This window comes from Phaenicophaeus curvirostris, chromosome 9 (assembly GCF_032191515.1).
Source record: "Phaenicophaeus curvirostris isolate KB17595 chromosome 9, BPBGC_Pcur_1.0, whole genome shotgun sequence".
In the NCBI taxonomy this organism is placed as follows: domain Eukaryota; kingdom Metazoa; phylum Chordata; class Aves; order Cuculiformes; family Cuculidae; genus Phaenicophaeus; species Phaenicophaeus curvirostris.
The window spans coordinates 1,108,256-1,126,891 of NC_091400.1; the positions used below are offsets into that span (position 1 = coordinate 1,108,256).

The 18,636-nt window shown below is 39.2% G+C and overlaps 1 protein-coding gene across 1 annotated transcript in view; it reads left to right on the top strand.

Moving 5' to 3' along the window:
• CFAP58 (cilia and flagella associated protein 58) overlaps window positions 1–18,377 on the top strand; it is a 55,462-nt gene extending 37,085 nt beyond the window's left edge. The window contains exons 16-18 of the mRNA XM_069863849.1: window positions 11,175–11,294; window positions 12,785–12,918; window positions 17,408–18,377. Coding sequence (XP_069719950.1) covers window positions 11,175–11,294; window positions 12,785–12,918; window positions 17,408–17,528 — 375 coding nt within the window. The 3' untranslated portion in view covers window positions 17,529–18,377. The remainder of the gene's footprint in view (window positions 1–11,174; window positions 11,295–12,784; window positions 12,919–17,407) is intronic.
• Window positions 18,378–18,636: the final 259 nt, after the last annotated feature.

The window sequence follows — 18,636 nt, forward strand, 5'->3', positions numbered from 1 at the left end:
GTGTATTAACTAAGGGTCTTCAATGAAGGGTGAAGGTCTTTGTGAACACATGTGATATGAGCCAAATGTGTTGTACAGCTGTGAGGTCTAATTATTACTAACGGAAGTGCTCTGCTGAACAAATCTCAACTGAAAAAAACCCCACTTACTTTGCACGTGGGGCAACTTCCTCACGTGAAGCTCTGCTGCTCTACTGCATATTGAACAGTGATGTGTTAAACTCACAGTGCAATGTATTACCTTGTTAGGGTTACGATTATTGTGGTTTTAGGAACTTATCCCATTAGAACTGAATTATGCGCTTCTTTATTTGTTTCAAGTTTAGTTCTTTCCCTTCAGATTGAACTCTAATTTGATTTTATGTCTGACTGAGTGGAACTTTATTCAGCTGCATGTCTTAGAATGGATAGCAGTGGGAAGATTTGCATTAAGTCATTTACCTCTGTTGTCAGTCAACTCAGAAGATATAAAAGATGTGCAAGCAAGATTATTTATGGAGGGAGGCAGAGACAAATGTGTCTCACTTAAGCCTTGCATGTAGTAGTGAAAGTATTGTTCTTCTCTACATATATGTTTTTAATCGCTATTGTTTTCAGTTGTCAACAATCAAAGACTAGGACTGGGCAGTCAGGATGTGATGTTTCCAGCCTGTTAGGGTCTTGAGCTCATAGTTTCCAAGAGTGCAAGGGCAAAAGGCACAATTAGTTCTTATATCTGACTTGGTGATTACAGCCATGTAGCACCCACGTGTCCTTGTGTTGAGTTTCAATCCCCTCAAAGAACTGATGGTCCTACTGACAGAGTAGGAGGAGCAGAGGGGATGCTGCTGTCAGCAGCCAGCGTAAGTCAGCAAAGTTTTGGTTTGGATATTATGAGTTTACAGGGAGGAGAAAGCAAAAGGGACTTTCTCTGTGACCTTGGGCAGGTTACTTAGCTTTTGCATGGCTCGCATCAAGTAAGAAGGGAATAAAATCATTTCCACTCTTATAGTGGTGTGTGAATGAATAAATTAGAGGCGTGACTCAATTCAGTAGTAACAATAGGTAGCTAAACACTCAAAATAGGCAGATATTTTTTCATTCGTGCTAACTTGGTACTAGAGCTGTTCTATCCCATTTGAGATTCTTGTTGCTATAGTGTTGGAACATATACGTAACCATCTTTATTTCTCAGAGATGGTACTATAGTTTCATAAAGAAATCTACTTTTGAACAGCGTGTTACCATGTGGGTTTATGCAGGTTGGCAGCTACTGAAACTAGAGTTTGCTCCCAGCTAATGGACAAGCTTTGGGATTTGCTGCCATATACTTATTATACGAATTTTTTTATGCCCCTTTAGTATCAAAAATACTATGTATTCAATCATGTATGATATTTTTTTTCAGCCCAGCTCATGACAGTCTAGTCCTTCTGAAAATAATTTCTTTCCCTAGCTTGATGGTTTCAAGAAGCATGCTTCTACTAGGTTCTTCATTGCTCTCACAGTGCTCATGTAGCTTCCATTATACAGCATGTAATGCAGAAAAGTGTGCTCAGAGGCCAGGTAAGAGATTTTCTTGTCAAACAGCCTGCTAGGGAAAACAGGAGAATATACTCCTCTTACCTGCCTTTATTCTGGTATTCTTAGGGCCCAGTTCAGTTTTATTCTATGTACTATCTGCACATCTTCAGAATAGCTGAGATATGCCAGATTTGAAAGGGTAAAATATCTATTTAGTGCCAAGTATAGATTCTACTTGGATGTGAGAGGTTAACTTACATGTTACATGTAGGGTATGTAGTCTGTGTTAGGGATTTTTTTGGTAGTTGTCTGTTTTTATGAAAATAACTGCAATTCACTTCAGGAAACTAATGACTGTAGAATCTCCAAGAGTTTCTTTTGACCTGCCCATTATTGTTTCTCTGTCATGTTGCCTGTAGAGAGATTTTAGCAGAGGTAGTTTGGGAGAGAGTGCTTTGTACGCACTGAAACTTACAGGTGAACTGCAAAGTCTGCTGCCAAAATACAGTCCTTTCTTTACTGCTCCTTTATCATTTATATATAAAGTCAGCCTTTTGAAAGGATTTTTCGGTCTGAAAATGAAAAGGGAAATTGTCTTTTTTTGCTTTTTATACTTTGCTAGGACTTGGCTCTTTTCTATCTCTATTTCCTGGAGGATTTAACTTCTCTGGAAGCACTGGATTAATGCCCTATCTTGCAGCAGAAGCTAGTGGTTCTCTCAGCCCTCAATTAAAGGGGTGAGTATATTGAGCTTTAGGCCTTTTTTACGCTTAAAAGTACCGTTCCTCCTGGCAAAAAAAAAAAAAAAAGTCACTTTTCTGATTTAGCTTATACCAGCTCTTGAATGGCAGAAGACTTTCTTGCCAGTATAATTGCTTCTAATTGCATACCCCACAGTGGCGTAGCCATGTCAGCACAAAGATATCACACCACTGACTGAGAAAGCTAAGCTGGCAAAACTTCTAACCGTTCAGCAAGGGGGGAAAAAAATGCATGAAAAATGGCTTTTCTGTCCTTATAAGAACTTAAGTGTAGTTATGTATTTTAAGGAAGGAGAGAGAGAGATAGAGAAAGAGTAAATAGTACCTGGGGGAGTGTGTCTTTCTGAGTTTATGGCTCCAGTTTTAAGTCAGTGGCCAGAATTTCAAAGGATTTTTATTGGAATATAGAAATGAGAAATACGGTAAGGACTCAGGCCTAACATTTACTTTTTGGCTTTAAGCTGGGTATGGATCATGAAGAAAAAGTTTTCTTCCCAAGTGCTATGCAGAATTAGGCACCGGTGTGTCAAATGAATTGCCTTGATTTAGATTTGGACTCCAAAGAGAATGCCTGTTCTTTTTCCAAATGAAAAATTAATGTATTCCCATGAACTCTGGCTCTAACTCATTTCTAACTAGTGGTGAACAAAAAATATTTAATTTTCAGCACAATATTTTGATGCACAACAGTCTGCAGAGTTAGTGCCATCAAACTAATTTCAGTCCAATTCCTTGTATCTGATTTGATCTGGAGTCCCAGTGCAGCATGAAGTGACATATGGACGTACTTAATGCATTGAGTCATCCTTCAGGACTAGTTATTCAGGTTCTTTCCTTCTTGCGCCATCCTTTTATTTTCCTTTTGTTGTTTTTGAAATGTTCACTTTTGAGCTAGGACTTTGATTGGGGATTTTAACTTTGACTCTAAGTGGAAATGTTTTGTATTTTGGTATTGGTTTTAAGTTGAAGGATTAGTGTCTTTTTAGTGTTTCTGTGCCCGGCATGATGATTTCTCCATATAATTAGAATTTCTTCAGTGCCTTTTGTTCTGATGCTGGTATTATTTTTCTAATAAATGTAATAATTTGTTTTTTTTTAAAAAATTGATCATGTATCCAGTAGGACCCTTTGAGTGGGGTAGAACCATTCATACTGAGCAAATTGTAGTTAATTCTTGTTGCAACTTACCTGGACTCATATACAATCCTGTGATGATATAAGTAATCACATCTCATAAACTAGACAGGTAAGTGACCGGTTTGAAGGTCTATGGATGGTCTACATATCTACTTGTATTTTTTGTGTAAGCCTTAAGAATTCAATTGGAATTTGAAGGATGTTCAGTTCTTGCCTAAGGTCTGCTCAGAAAGGAGTAGATTTCTGTTTCTGCATGTTTTGAATGTGCTTCTTGGTGCATTAGTTTATTTTAGCCCTTCTAATCTCAGTCCATCTAGAATTAGATGATGTTCTATGCTATAGAAACTTATAGCGTGATAAACTGCTCTTAAAAACACACTGACATTTACATTCTTTTCTTCCTCCCACGTAATGTTGCAATTCAAATGGAAGAGAATAAAATCTTCCCAGGAAAATAGCCTTTTTTTTTTTTTTTTTGTTTAAATAGGGTTTTCAAAAACCCTAGTTAGGAAAGTTAGGAAAGGTGCTGATCGATTTTTAAAGTCATCAGGTGAAGACAGTAGTCTGCTTTTTAGAGTAAGAAAATAATTTTCCAATGAAAATTGTGCAAATATTTCTGGCACTGAAAACTAGGAAGCAAACCAGATTACCTACTCATTAAAAGATTGGTTTTGGTGAAGAATTTTCTTAGTGGAAGTGTTTAATATTAACTGAATCTTTGTGGCATTGCATTGCCTTCATAAACAAAACCAGTTTTCCTGTGGTAAATGGTTTTGGACAGAAGCAAGGTGCAAATTTATTTGAGAAATTAGAAGAAAACTGATTAACTTCTGTGATCTGCACCATTTTTAGCTGCTCTAATGATGTTTTAGAAATATTCAGGTGCCATTTACAAAGATGAGGAGGTTGCAGGTGGAGTAAAAATCCCTTAGTGTTTATTGGTGGCTAATGTACATAAGTGAGTAGTCTACTTTTACAGCTTTTTAGGAGAATTGATGTATTTACTTGAGTCTGAGCTTGAAAGAGATCTCTAGTGGGTCATCAGATGCCATCCCTCCACATCATGCAACATTGTGTTAATTACACAAATACCATCCTCGATAAATGAATGTCAGCCATAGATTTGTTTCCTGTATTCTAATACCTGTACTCCCAGTCCATGATTTTTAGCATCCATGGAAGAGGTTATTGGCTTGAGATATTCCATGGCTTGTGGTTGTGACTTTTCTACCACGCTTCTAACCTGCAGTTGTAGTTTAGCCATGATGTTTCTGAAAAGCGGGGAGCAGATGTATTGGCTCACTCAGCGTGGGATTCCTGGGAGCTTGGGAGCCTCAGATTCTTTTCTGGCATCTTCCAGAAGTTCTAGTGAATTCTGACAATTCACGTAGTAACTCTGTGTCCAGACTGTTTTGTAGACTGAGAAGAGTATCACTGCCCTGGCTGGAAGCAGTACTTTGGCATAGGTATTTTAAAGATATAACAGCATTCAGATACTGAAAGGAGGAGGCTGTGTATATACCTGAGACACATCCCTGTTATCTGTAATCTGCATCAGAAAAGCATAGAATCATAGAATAACCAGGTTGGAAGAGACCCACCGGATCATCGAGTCCAACCATTCCTATCAAAGCAGAAACATTGATCACCAACATATTTTATTCAAGTGTCTTGCATCTGTTTTGAACCCAGAAATCCTGTGCCTGGATGCCCTGTGTTATTAAACTTAAAATATTTTGTAAAATGACCCATTCCTAAAATTCTTAGACAAAATCGCCATTAGTTTCAACAATAGTTAGCTAGAATAAAGCTTGAGGAAAAAGCTCGGGAATTGTTTCTGTAAATAACAAATAACTGAAAACAAAGTTGTTTACTCCTTATTCCTGTATTCAGCATGTATCTGGGAAGGAAATAAATCTGCTGTGCACCCCAGGGCAAAGTATATTAATCAACCAGTTATCTTGTTAGAGGAAGTAAATGACTTGCTGTGCTGACTGAATACATTGCTATGCACAAACTTTGCAGCGCTGTTAGCAATCAAATACTGACTCTCGGCCATCCAGAGGCTGCTAGAGAAGTTCAAATTCTGAAGGAGGGCAACGGCAGTGTAGCAATACATTTGCAAACCGATTTTTATACAGTGTGGCCCAGAGCCAGCTGCAAGTCTTTATTGTTCAGGTATACCCTTTGGCAGGCGTTCTTCCCAACGCCTCTCTCAGCAAGCAAGATATGGACAATCTACCACATCCAGTTCAGTGATGGATTATTGTTTTCTATGATAGTTGCAACAACAACAATAAACCCCAACAAAAAAAAAAGACATTCCATAGCTCAGACTAGATTTTATCTATTTTGGATCACTTACTTTCATTCTTATAGGAGTGTGAATGGTGCTGTTGTTGTCATCGGGATTCATTCTCTGCTCTTTAGTCCTGTTTATCTTTCTTTGAGTTTTAAGAAGCAGGCGGGGGGAGCCGAAACAGAAGGATAACAGAGCATTGCTCTAAGTGAGCCTGAAAGAAGCCATATATAAAAGCATTAATTATTTCAGAATTGTTATGTGTGTTCCTTCGATGTACTGTTATTTCTTAATGGGCTCCAAAGTGTATAGGAGACCATTCTTTCTTCCCTGAGGTACTTGGCCTATGCAGAGAAGCTCTGCTATCCTGTCAGAAAGATGTATGTAAGCTTTGTTGCCTTGGTAGACCTGTATTTGTCGGTTTAGCTGGTGACTTGACTTTGAAACATCTGTTCCAGAACACCAAATAACTTGAAGCTGAGTGCTCTCATCTTTCAGGGAAATCTGAGGATCTAAGTCAAGCAGGTGATTAAGGAGATGTAGGTGTCTAACTTGCAGACAGGTATGTCCAGAAGCACCTCTGCAGGTTCTTTGACCCTTTGAGATCATCTGTCAGGTCAGGCAGAAGTGAAAGCACAAGCGGGGTTGGCTGAGAATCCTTGTCCAAGCTTCCACCTGCAGGAACAGATAATTAACAGCAGAGCTGTGATAATTCTCCTTGGATTCATCTGATATTTAAAAAATCTAAGTGGATGTTGAAAAGATAAAATATATGCTTTTACACTGATGTTTAAAATACAGAGGTTTTAGGTCAAATAGTCTACATTTGAAGAAGACACTTTCTTGGGGCTCAAACTCCAATATATTTTAATTATTAGACAGTGAAATATTTCCTGCTGTCTTCCTTGTAGAGTTATTCACTGAGACTATTTAGATTCCTTGTTGATAACATTTGTATCAAACTTTGAATCTCATTCAGGACCCTTTAAGACAAGCAGCTACTAGAACGTGAAGCAACAGTTTGTTTAGAGATCCCTTCAGCCCAACTGTCAAGCTGCAGGCACTGTGGAAATAGCTAGAATGTTTCTATTGATCTATGCCATGCCAAGGATAATTCTCACCTTCAAGGAACAGCTGACTTTTCCTTTGTATGTATATACATACCTGTTTGTTCCTGTCCAAACATAGAAGGACAGGAAATAATCAATTGATCTTCTTCTGCAATGTAAAGTATAAACACCATGATTAGGAGAGTTGCCCTGATTAATGATTTTATAAATGTGTGTAATGTCAATAGTAAAAACAGAATTGCAGGTGTTATTTCAGCAAGAGACATCCATGACTTTTGCTTCTGATAGATTGTTATCCTTGTGTCTCAGAGTTCAGAAGTTGAAAGGAGAAGAGGATAGGTAACCTATTTATTTGTTCATTGGACCCCTTCCTCATTTTCCCACACACTTCATAAGAAAGATACAGCAGTACCAGCACCAAGCAATAGGATGAAAAAGAACAACAAATTGCAATTGCAGTTTGGCTGGGGATGTTTGTACTTTGTTGTTTCTGGAAGGTGGTAATAATGAAGCATTTAGCTCTTACTGTTACAAAAAAGAGTCAAGGGTGAAGACCTTAAAAGATGCTCCAAGGTGTTTTTCCTCTCTCATTAAGCTGTTTTGAAAATGGCAGACAATTTGATGCAGTCTGCTCTGTGCCAGAGGAAACGGATTTGCTCTTGAGAAGCATTATTATAAACTGGAGGGATAAGTCATAAAACAGTTTTAACTTAACTCTATCTAGAGTGGTACAAATGTCACCAAAGACAGGGAGGTGATCCTAGTGTTTCCTTCAAGTTGGTGGCAGCATTTTAACATGAAAACCTGAACGTCTCAAGCCATATTGTAAAAGGACTTCAGTGTCCTGTTTCAAACCTGCATTAATTTACCCAACGAAAATCCTGACAATGCACAGTTGAAGGAGGGTCTACACGATGATGAAAATACAAGCTGTTCTAGGGAAGTGGATGCTTGCAAAAGCAGGAGCTTTTGAAAAGTGTTTATATTGCACATTTCTCACAGTGCTGGAAGCAACTTTCTTCTATTGTAATAAAACTTGTGAAGGTTACTGTATGCTAATTTTTTCTACACTTCATAAAAGTTGTAATCAGATGTCCTGAGCCAACAGCTACTCTACTAGGCGTACTCGTACACAAATGTATGCGCAGCTTGTACAGGTAAAATGACTATGACTAGATGTGCATGCCTGTGTATGTATTTAATTCAGATTTCAGAGTCCTGTCTGGCACGTCAGAAAAGGGATCACAGCCCCTTAAGGATGCTCTGCTGCTGCGTGGCATCATAAACAAAACGGCTCTAGAGTTCAGCATAGCACTGACATTTTGGTTATAATGCCAATAAACAAGAACCCTCCTGTGGTACGTTGACTGGCTTGTTTTCCTCACCAGAGCCACAAGGAACTGTAGTGTGCTTACAGAGTTAATATATTGCTTTCTCCACCTCACTAATTAAGGATTTTTAGCTAGGTTAAATGTTTTGGCATTTGTCATCATACACTGCGTTGCATACTTTAGTTCTATGTCTTTATCTTGTTGGGGTTTTTTCTTTAGCTCAGTTGCTGAAGACGGGAGCTACCGTAAATGAAATTTACTCTGAGTCAAGGGTTTGGGATTTTTGTGTGTGAGTGTGGCTAATTTGTGTGATAGAAAGCTTTTGGTGCACAATAGGATTTTTGTGAGTGTCGTGGAGAAGGTTGTTAGTGTGCTGCTATGCCAGGTAAATTTGTTGAATTATCTACTTGGAACGACAAGCTGATAAAAATGAGGAATCTGGGACTTCGTTGCCTATTTCTGCTGTGAATACATCTTCATTAAATGTACAATCATCCATCGTCTCTGGCTCAGGATGATAACTTGGGCCAACTAACAAGAGGCGTCATTTTAAGAGTTTCCTGGTGAGGCAGAAGATGACATAAAATCGAGTACCATTTCTTTAGAGCTGATATCAAGTACATGGGTCTGTCCTGACACTGCTGACTTGTTTCCCAATCTTTGCCAATGTGAAATACCTTGGTGTCATCTTGGGAATGTGTCTGATGGGGCTGATGGTTCCCCTGGCAGGGAACAAGGAGCAAATGGGGCTGCACTGGGCAGCATCAATACCTTCCTTTGAAGAAGGATTGTGCTAGAAAAAGTGATTCTTCTTGCTGCAGATCAAGCCAACTTGTGACCAGACTTGCGACTGACTTAGGTTCACTCTGGTGATTAGCGTTCTAAAATTATTTGAAAGTAATAGATTTTTTGAGAATTTTTTTACATCCTGGGGTAAAATGTCAGAAATTATAGAAATGCCAACCTGTGAATACAAAGTTTTGCTGATAAGGAAAAAAGTATCCACGATTTTCTGTTAACATTTTACTGATGTGCGGTGTTTCTAACCCAGTGACAAATTAATTGACTAGATGTAAAAGAGATGGACAATGTTTAGCAAGGAAGGACAGGATATGCATTATAAGACAGCTGGTTCTGCCTCTGCTGGATTATGGGCACAATATACATCGGACAGCTAACGAGTCTCTGCTGCATAAGATAGATTTTTCCTTATAATAGAATTGCACGCTTTGTCTCTAAATGGGGTTATTATACACACCATTGCACAATGTTTGAAGAGCTTGGTCGGCCCTTGTAGAGGGTTAGGAGAGAAATAAATTGGAAAACAATTGCACATAGGACCTTCAATCCATCAGCTGCTCCATATTTATCCAAATTACTGTTACACTCTTCCAAAATACAAATCTATGATACATTCAGGGGTGGAATGTTAATACTGACTGGCCAGATTTTTGACAAGGCAGATTTTTCTTTTGCTGTTGTTTTTAACTTGCACTAAAATCTTGCTTCCTCAGGAAGAAAAGGTAGTAGTGGAAACCGCTTGTAGTGACATAGCAACTCGCTACTGAGAATGAATTGTCAATGCAATTTTTGCCACTATGCAAACGCCAGTCTGAGCCTCGGGAGGTTTTGAATTTTCCAGATAAAAAGTGAAGAACTTCATTTAGAAAGAGCTCTTCCTCAGTTATATTTAGAATTTAAGGACCACACTTGCAGAAGTAATTTATGACTTGAAGTGCTTCCATTCTGGGGTCCCAACTTGTGACTGTTATGGTGCACAGTTTTCATAAAATGCTTAAGGTAAAAAAACCTCTGGACTCCTTATGCTTTTGAAGACTGGACACCTATAATTTTACATCTTCAAAATAACAAGACACTTTTGAAAATCCTAGTTCAGCCACTGAGCAAGGTCAAATGCCGCAATTCTATGTGATGCTGTGGCACTGTTTCCCATGACAATAGAAGAATTCTGTGGTAAGAGTTGTAGACAAAGCTTATAAAAAAGCAAAAAACGGTTTTGTCAAAGCCAGTATAAATAATCATCTAGCATACCTCCTACTTGGCATTTTTGTTTTCTTTGGTAAAATCTTTTGTCTGCTAGTCCGACTTCCAGTGAAATAACCCTTCTTTTTAATTCTAGCTCTCCTGGTACCAGACAAGGATGGGATCTTGCTAAATAATGTTAAGTAATAATAATCTTAGTCTGACAGGGTTGATGCTAAAATTATTGTAATGTGAAAAGCTACGAGGGTGGCTCTGTTCAGAGCTTTATTCCACAGACTAAAGCAAAATACAACGGCAAAACACAACCAAAAGCAGCATTTCAGTTCAGAAAGTGGTAAGTGGGTCCATGGTGTGGTTTCTGTCTGAGCCTGGCTTTATCCCGTTTCCATGAGTACCCTGTTCCAGCATGAATGGAGAGGAGATGCCTGAAAAAAAAAATATTACTTGGTAGTAATTGCACTTATCGTAGCTATTGCTGTTTACATGTTCTTTCCCTTTCCCAGAGTCCCTGCAGTTAAACTGAAAGGGGGAATGCTCTGTGTGTGTGTGCACAAGTGTACTTTGCAGGATTTTCTTTAGAAAAAGTTATTCTTTTGTACAGTCCTTCCGTGACGTTTCTATATCCTGCTGACATCCTGTTGGATGAAGCTATGGTCCTTAATGTAAGGCAGTGTAGTTCATAAGAAGAAAGACTGCAATAAGTACAGTTACTGGTAATTAATTTCCCACCTGTGGATACTTTTCCAGGGACTCTTTTTTATGCTCTCTGTGGTAGCGTGATCATTGATGACGGCGTTTAAGAGTATTTCATTTGTGGTTTGAAGTAGCTGGATGTTTCTCTTAATGAGCTTTCCTACTGCTATTGCAACAACTTTAAATACCTCATGGCTAGTGAGGAAAGGCTGACGCTTGGGCAGATGTGTTTCTGCAAATATCTTCCCGATGGATTTGCATTTTTCAGTGAGGTTGATTTCATCACAGGTTGTGCTGCTGCTCTAGCAGTTTTAATAAAAGCTCTAAAAGCTCTTTCTCTTGTTGTTTGTTTTATTTATTTTTTTTTCCCCCCTTAGGAAAAGGAGACACTCTATGTGGAATTGAAGCGTGTCTTAGCCCGGCAGCCTGGGCCTGAAGCGACAAAACAGTTGCAGATCTACCAGTACACTCTCAGAGAGAAGACTAAACAGCTGAAAGTAAGAGATGCCCTTTATCTCTGGCTGAGGGGCTGCCAGGATTGCAGAACAACTTCACCTGTGATCCTGGGGAGTGAGGTTTCAGGAAAATATTTCAATGATCAGTGTGCATGCCTTAGTATATCAGATCAGGAAAATAAGGTTAATACTGCATCTCCCCAAGGGAGAACCAAGAGCAGTAGAAGAGCTTTATTTTCACATTATGCTAGTTTGTTTCATTAAAAATAGGGGAAAAGTATTATTAGAATATGAGTGTGCAGCACAGTGCTGTAAATTCTTTTTGAGCATGGGCGTTCTGAGACACCATTAGTTTTCCAATAAGCTGCTTCTTTCCTTTTCTTGAATTGTTAAGATCCTTAATAAGCAGGTAATTTTGCTTTCTTTTTAGCAAACTGGTGGGATGATATTGAGAATACAGTCTTAAATTCTTATTTCTCTTGCAATGTGTAAACTTGCAACTTTTATAGGCTTGACAAGAGTAACATGTCCTAACCCCTTATCACAAGAAGGGAGAATTTCCTGGTTCTGAAGGAATCTGAATCTTGTGAGAGACTTTGAAAGCGTGACATTAATAAGTGATTCTTTGATAGAATAAGCTGATCTTCTCTTGTTCTTGCCTGCATGACTGATCAGTCTCCCCAGGAGTCCATCTACTTCTACAGCTCCTCTCTCTGTTGAAGTCATCATCTCCTGTTCGCTGCATCATAATCACGTCTATACTAACCATGAGGAAAAAATTGCAGCAGCAGATGGGCCCTTAGGAAACAAAGAGGCTGTTATGCAAATCTTAGCTTTCCACAGAGAAGAAAAACAATGTAGAAAATGTAAAATAGGAGCCAAAGTTTAGCTAAACTGAATGTGATTTGAAGTTTTCCATACGCTTCCCATTTGCTCTTAATGTAGTCTATTGCTACTGTGTATTTCAGAAACAGGATGCTCTAGCCTACTGGCATGCATGGCATTTGGTGGTGCCAGGTCAAGCTATTCTCCTCCTTAAGGAAGGAAAATACACTACGTATCCCGTTTTTAAAGTCTGCCAGTTACATGAAAGCAGCATTATATTCATATGTACTCTGTCTGGTGCTGCTTTGCCTGTTTGTATTAAATTACTTCATCTAACAAAGTGGATCCCTGTGAATAAAACCCGTTATTATTGAATAAATCTCTGCTTTGTTATTTTTAAGATCTTCTTTTTGGGTTTTCACTTGGTTTTGTGACCCAGAATATTAAGAGCTAATGTATGTATTAATACCATTCCCATAAAGCTTGGGGCATGTTTTATTGTGGTTAAATGGCATAGCCTTAATTTTGTAAATTGTCCTTAGATGAGCAGAGGTGAGCCAATGGAACATCTCGATTGAAAATGAGATATGGTGGAAAATGGTGATGTCTTATATCACAAATGTGAAAGGAAAAAATGCTTGTAAAACTACTAACTTATGTGTAAGTGAAACTAACATCTTTTGTTTCTGCTTTTTGCCTTTTGTTAGGTTTTATCCTCGGAACTGAATATGTATAAATCAGAGAGCCAAGAATACAAATATGAAATTGAACAACTTGGCAAAGAGCTTCTGAATGTGAAAAAGAAATATCTGGCTCAGAAACGCAAGGAACAACAGGCCAAGTATGTGAAAATAACAGTTTTGTCTACGCAATTTTCTGCTTAAGCCACATTTATTTTAGACTCTGCTTTACCCTTTTGATCAGAACATGGCCAGATTTGTCTGAGGTGATAGAATATTGTTGCCTAATTTTCCTGAATGTTATCTTTCATATTACTTCAGTCTGGTCTGGATTTACCATGATCTATGGCCAGGACAAGAACATCCAGCAGAAATGTTGCTGACATGTTCTGCAGTCCAGCTAAATTATTCATACCAATGAGACGGTGCCCAGAGCGCAAAGATTAGTGTCTGATCTCTGACATCGAATGAAAGATCCTCAAGCATTATGAGTTACAATTATAATGAACAGCATCTGATAGAGGGGACAACCTCTCTTCAAGTGGTAACTACATAACCCTGACGTAAGAATGCTGTTGTTTCCAAAATGTGATACGTGTGACTGAGAGCTAACGAATCCCTTTCTAGTGGTGGATAGCATTAGGACTGATTGCAGAGACAAGCGTTGCCCATCTGCTTCTTGTTCCCTTCCTACATCCAGGTGGAGAAAAGTGAGCAATGCTCAGACTTTGGCTTTCTCAGGTGTCTTTCCCTTTTGAAGGTAGAGACTAATAACTTCCCTGTTGGTAATCGTTTTCTCTCTATACGATAGATAGCACTTTGATGGCACCTCCTTGCTCCTCTCAGTCTACAACTGAGTATTCAGCTTCTTCTCTTGATTAAAAGATGACTATGATCTTAGCTGCCCAATTTCTGGCCTACTATAGTGACCTAATTTGCAGGGGCTGAGATGAGACAATTCTGATACTGAATCTCTAGGCTGGGACACCAAAACTATTGGTTACTTCTGAAAATGGAGTTACAGACAATTTTCCCTTTTAAAGGCAATTTTCTTAGATTTCTGCAGTCAGATGACACGATCTGTTACTATTTCTTTCTGTGTATGCCTTTTGTCTTTCTGTTCCTTCCCATCCTCATCCTGTCCCTTCCTCACACGCTAAAGCCAACAATTCTCTATGTTGCTGAATATAATTCAAACCTCCCTGTACCTATTTCTTCTTTAATCATATTTCAGCCAGCAAACAGTTTTGATGACTAAATTAGCAAAATAGTCGGTGACAAACAGTGACTTTTGTCCATCTGCAAATTGCACAATGTTTGGAATGTTTAGTGTTTGGAATTAGCAGCAATTGTGCAATGCTAATGGCCTTCCTGGAGCCTTAGGATCAATATGTGAGGCTACCATAATGCCTGATAATCCATTTCAGGCAGCTAAGTATCCTCTTCACAATAGTTTAATGTCTCCATTTTGGTCCCTGGCATCATGTTTCTTTCTGCTTATCAGATGAAAATGTTTTGTTGTTGTGTCATACCTATGTATTGTATCAACCCACTTTTTTGTTATATCATATCTAGAATTAATTCCTGTTGTAACTATTGAAAAAATTTGACCTGTTAGGTGCATAACTGCTTTAAAGAAAACAAAAATGATGTGCAAGGTGATGATGACTGAACTTGGGTCTGTTAATCATACTCAGTGAGGTGTGGAGAGGAGGGAGCTGGGCTCTTCTCCCAGGTGATAGGGGACAGGATGAGAGGGAATGGCCTCAAGCTCTGCCAGGGGAGGTTTAGGCTGGACATTAGGGAAAAAATTTTCACGGAAAGGGTCATTGGGCACTGGCAGAGGCTGCCCAGGGAGGGGGTTGAGTCACCTTCCCTGTGGGGGTTTAAAGGACGAGTGGATGAGGTGCTGAGAGACATGGGTTAGTGATTGATGGGAATGGTTGGACTTGATGATCCAGTGGGTCTTTTCCAACCTACTGATTCTATGATTCTATGAATGTTGTGGCGGAGATCAATTGGCTCCTGACTTATTACACTGGTTATAGGTTCAGGAGACGTATTGGCTATTAGTGCAGTTTCTCAGGTTGTTGTTCTTATGGGCATGACTGTACTCTGATAAGCCTGGTGTCTTTGTGATATCGGTGTTTTGGAAGTACATTCAAATGCTCTAAGGGGTGCTTCTGCAGGATGATGGTACATTGGTGCCCCCTACCTCAGGCTCAGAAGCTACCAGCACTGTGCTGCAAGCCTTGGCTTGCACTTCTCTTGTCTTTGTGACCAGGTGCTGGGCTTCGCTCTCCTCTGTCCCTCATTGCTTTGTTCCCATCAAACCTGTTGGACCACATCCTGCTTTGAAGGATACGTGCACTCAAAGGCCTCACTGGGCATATCAGTGGGTATCTGCAGCTTCTGTGATCTCATAGAATAGAATAACTAGCTTGAAAAGGACCTTTTGAGATCATCAAGCCCAACTGTACCTATCTCTAGACAGTGCTTTGTGTTTCTCAGCACCAGTGCAAAGGTGCTTTCTGCAGTAGAGTGCCTGTTATGCAGTCAGATCCTTCCCTGAGGAGTCCCTCACTCCCACTGGGCTGGACAGGCACTGTCTGCTGAGTAGACGCCGGAGAACCAGGGCGTTTTGATTCCTACAGTCCCAGTTGCTTTAAATCCCAGTTGACACAAACCCACCGACTTGATCGCTATCATGCCAGCTAATGTTAACATCATGTCTGAAATAAATGGGGCTGGTTTTGCTAATAAAAAGAGGATCCTGTCAGGACTATAGCATTAATAGCATTATTGACTACCCTGGTACGAAAGAGAATTAATAGTCTCAGATAACCTCACACAAAGGTATCATCTAAAGCTTTTATTGATTTGCATTAGACTGTTCTAGTTTGTGATTTAAAGCCTTGATACTAAACTAATGCAGCTTTCCGTGGGATGCTAAAGGAATATAATGAGTGACAACAGGAATTTAGCTTTGTTTTGTGTTCAAGCTGAAAATCCCATGTTTAAGATTTTGGGTGTAAATTCAAAATCCTCTTTTTCTCCTCTCTGATTCTGAACGTTGTCTTTCCCTGGCATCTTACCTCTTTTTTCTTCTCACTCTTCCCTTTCTCACCTTCTACTGCTAGCACCCTTTCTGCTTCACTACTTTTCCTAGTATCTTCAAGCACCAGAGTTCCAGTTTGATCTTAAAAGGATCAGTGAGAAAATGTGAAGCTTAAATCCACACCAAAGACCTCATCCTGCACCCCTACATATGTAAATAACTGCACTGAAGGGTGTCAGGAGTAACTTAAACTTTTGCACGTGGCTGCTTGCACATTAATTCTGCGTAATATATTACAGTATTTGGCTGCATAGAATTTTCCATACTGATGAGCACATCTGTTGGCTGTCTTCATGGGAGCATGAAGGAAAGAATGAACATGGACTCTGGATCATTTTCTCTCCCCAAAGTTGGAAGCCCAGTAGTGAGATAGTGTAAGCCATCTAAATTTAGGTTTTAGTGCTGTCAGCTGGCACAGCCATTAGTGTTACATTGATACAATTAGAAACAGTTATAAATTATTTTCATGGTTAAGTTTGTCTGTGCCATCTTTGCTTCTCCCACCTCCACATGGGTAACATTTGGAAAAGGAAGCATAACTAGTCATCTTACAGGGTTTCTCTGAACTTCCTCCTCTTCCAGCACAGCTATTTAGGGATAAAGAGTAAAGTATTAATTCCAGGAAGTGTTTTCTTTTCCCTTACTGGGCACTAAGAAAGTGAAATATTGTGACAGGGCTAGATTTTGCAAAAGTGTGATTGTGCTCATGTTTCTCTTTGTGTCAATGACTGTAAAATAAAAGTAATGGCTCCAACATTTTTCTGCAAGACCTCCGCTCTTATGGTAAATTAGTACTTCATAAAGCTCAGCTTGGTGCGTTTTAATTATCTGTGGGCCTTTCTCTGAAACTTCCAGGTAGATCACAGTGAGTTTGAAATACTGCCCTGTGTCTCTGTTCTGCTGTGCTTACCTCCCCAGTCTCAGAAGAGTGGAACCAGCTACCGCTTGTTCCCTCCTCTTAAGGCCATCAAATTTCAGCTGTCCTGGATCCCAGCTGGAGCTGCTTCCTGGGGATATCAGAAAGCCCACAGCACACTGTTAGTTTTCTGCAAATGTCACAGGCAGGGCAATTATCACTAGAACTTTGCTAAAATTTGAAGACAGATAACGCTATTTGTTCATTAAAATTCAGCAATGAAAAAAAATAGCTCCCTGCTGCGCCTTTGAAAGTAGCTGTTTGTTTGAAAACAGGAATATAGAATCATAGAATGTGATGGTGATTAGAAATCTGAAGTCATGGAGCTTAATCTAATGAGGTGCTCTGACCATTTTGGGGAGCAGCACAAAGAAAGCTCATTTATTTCTAATTTTTAATAATATCAAAAAACATCAACAGGCTTGTAATTAGATCCAAACAGACACCTAGTCTTGGCAGTTTGGCCTAACAGGCTTTAATCATCATTTTTTTAATGATCTCTTGGTATGTGGTTGCATCAAAGAAATTCTGGAGGACACAGATTTCCTCACTTCATAAACATCACTGGGATGCAGAATGAAATATGTATTTTCCTTTTCTTTGTTTCTATTTAAAGGGATAAGGAGCAATTCTTGACTGACATGGAGCTTGAGTTTCCACGCCGCGATTCTGATGTTCCTCGCTTCACCAGAGGGGACTTTGGTGTCAGCAGACCCCTTCCCAAAATTACAGCTTAGAAATGGACTCATTTCGTCACATTCCCATTCCCAGTTTCCTGTTAAACTCTATTTGTGATGAGTTGTTTGAGAAACTGTAATTTTAGAAGAAATTCAGAATAAACTTTCCCACTGAAATCACTGTATTGTCTTCAGGAGAGGGCATCTGATAGTAGCATTAATGCAGTTTTGGTTTACAAACTGTGGAGCAAATCTGCCAGCAGAAGTCTACACTGGTGTAGCTGAATAGTGGAGACCATGCAGGTATTTCCTCTTCAATACCATCTCTCTGTTTAGCACTGTAACACCACAAAATGCCTTATTATGTAGCTATTTCTCCTTTATCTTTTGACTCAAAGCAGCTGAAAGAAATGAGCAAAGAGAAAAAAAAGAGAAATTAATAGGCTGATGTTCCAAGCCCTACTGAGCAAATGCAAAATTAACAAGTCTTTGCTTAGATGTACACGTGTAGCAGTTCTTTGTGCAGGTAGTCTATAATAGGTAGTCTGCAGTTGTTAGTAAGATCAAGGAAGTTTGTGGCCACGATCTGTGTTATTAAGAATGTGATTCTGTTTACTCTGGTAGGCACAAAGTGATATAATTATGTCTGTTCAGCTGGGGAGACTGCACGCGCTGATGGGGACACGCTGTTCTCCCACAGAAATCCTTCCAAGTGATTCAAACTTGACTCAAAACATGGCAAACTTTACTCTTTAATTTCTAGACACTCGGGCATTTTTTGTAACTTTCAGAAATTGTTTTTGTGATACAGCAGGAGCCCTCCAACCTTTTCAGCCAAAAGAGATTTAATTACCATTCATTAACAAGTGAAATAACAAAGTCACGGCATGAGGTGCTGAAGTATAGAAAACTTTCGAGCAATAAAATAAAATGTTTTGAAACTGATTTGTACATGGAAGCTTTTTCCCAGCCTGGGGGATAAAAATACTTGTCCAAAGAGAAATGCTGATAAATATTTCACATGCACACAAAAAAAAGAACCCTTTTGCAAAGATTTTGTTCTTTCCTTTGGTGGAATACATAATTAAATATTAAAGCTGCTGCGGGAAACTTTTAATGGAAGTGTTTAATTCAAAGGAATCAAGTTAAATACAACGGGGATCTACTT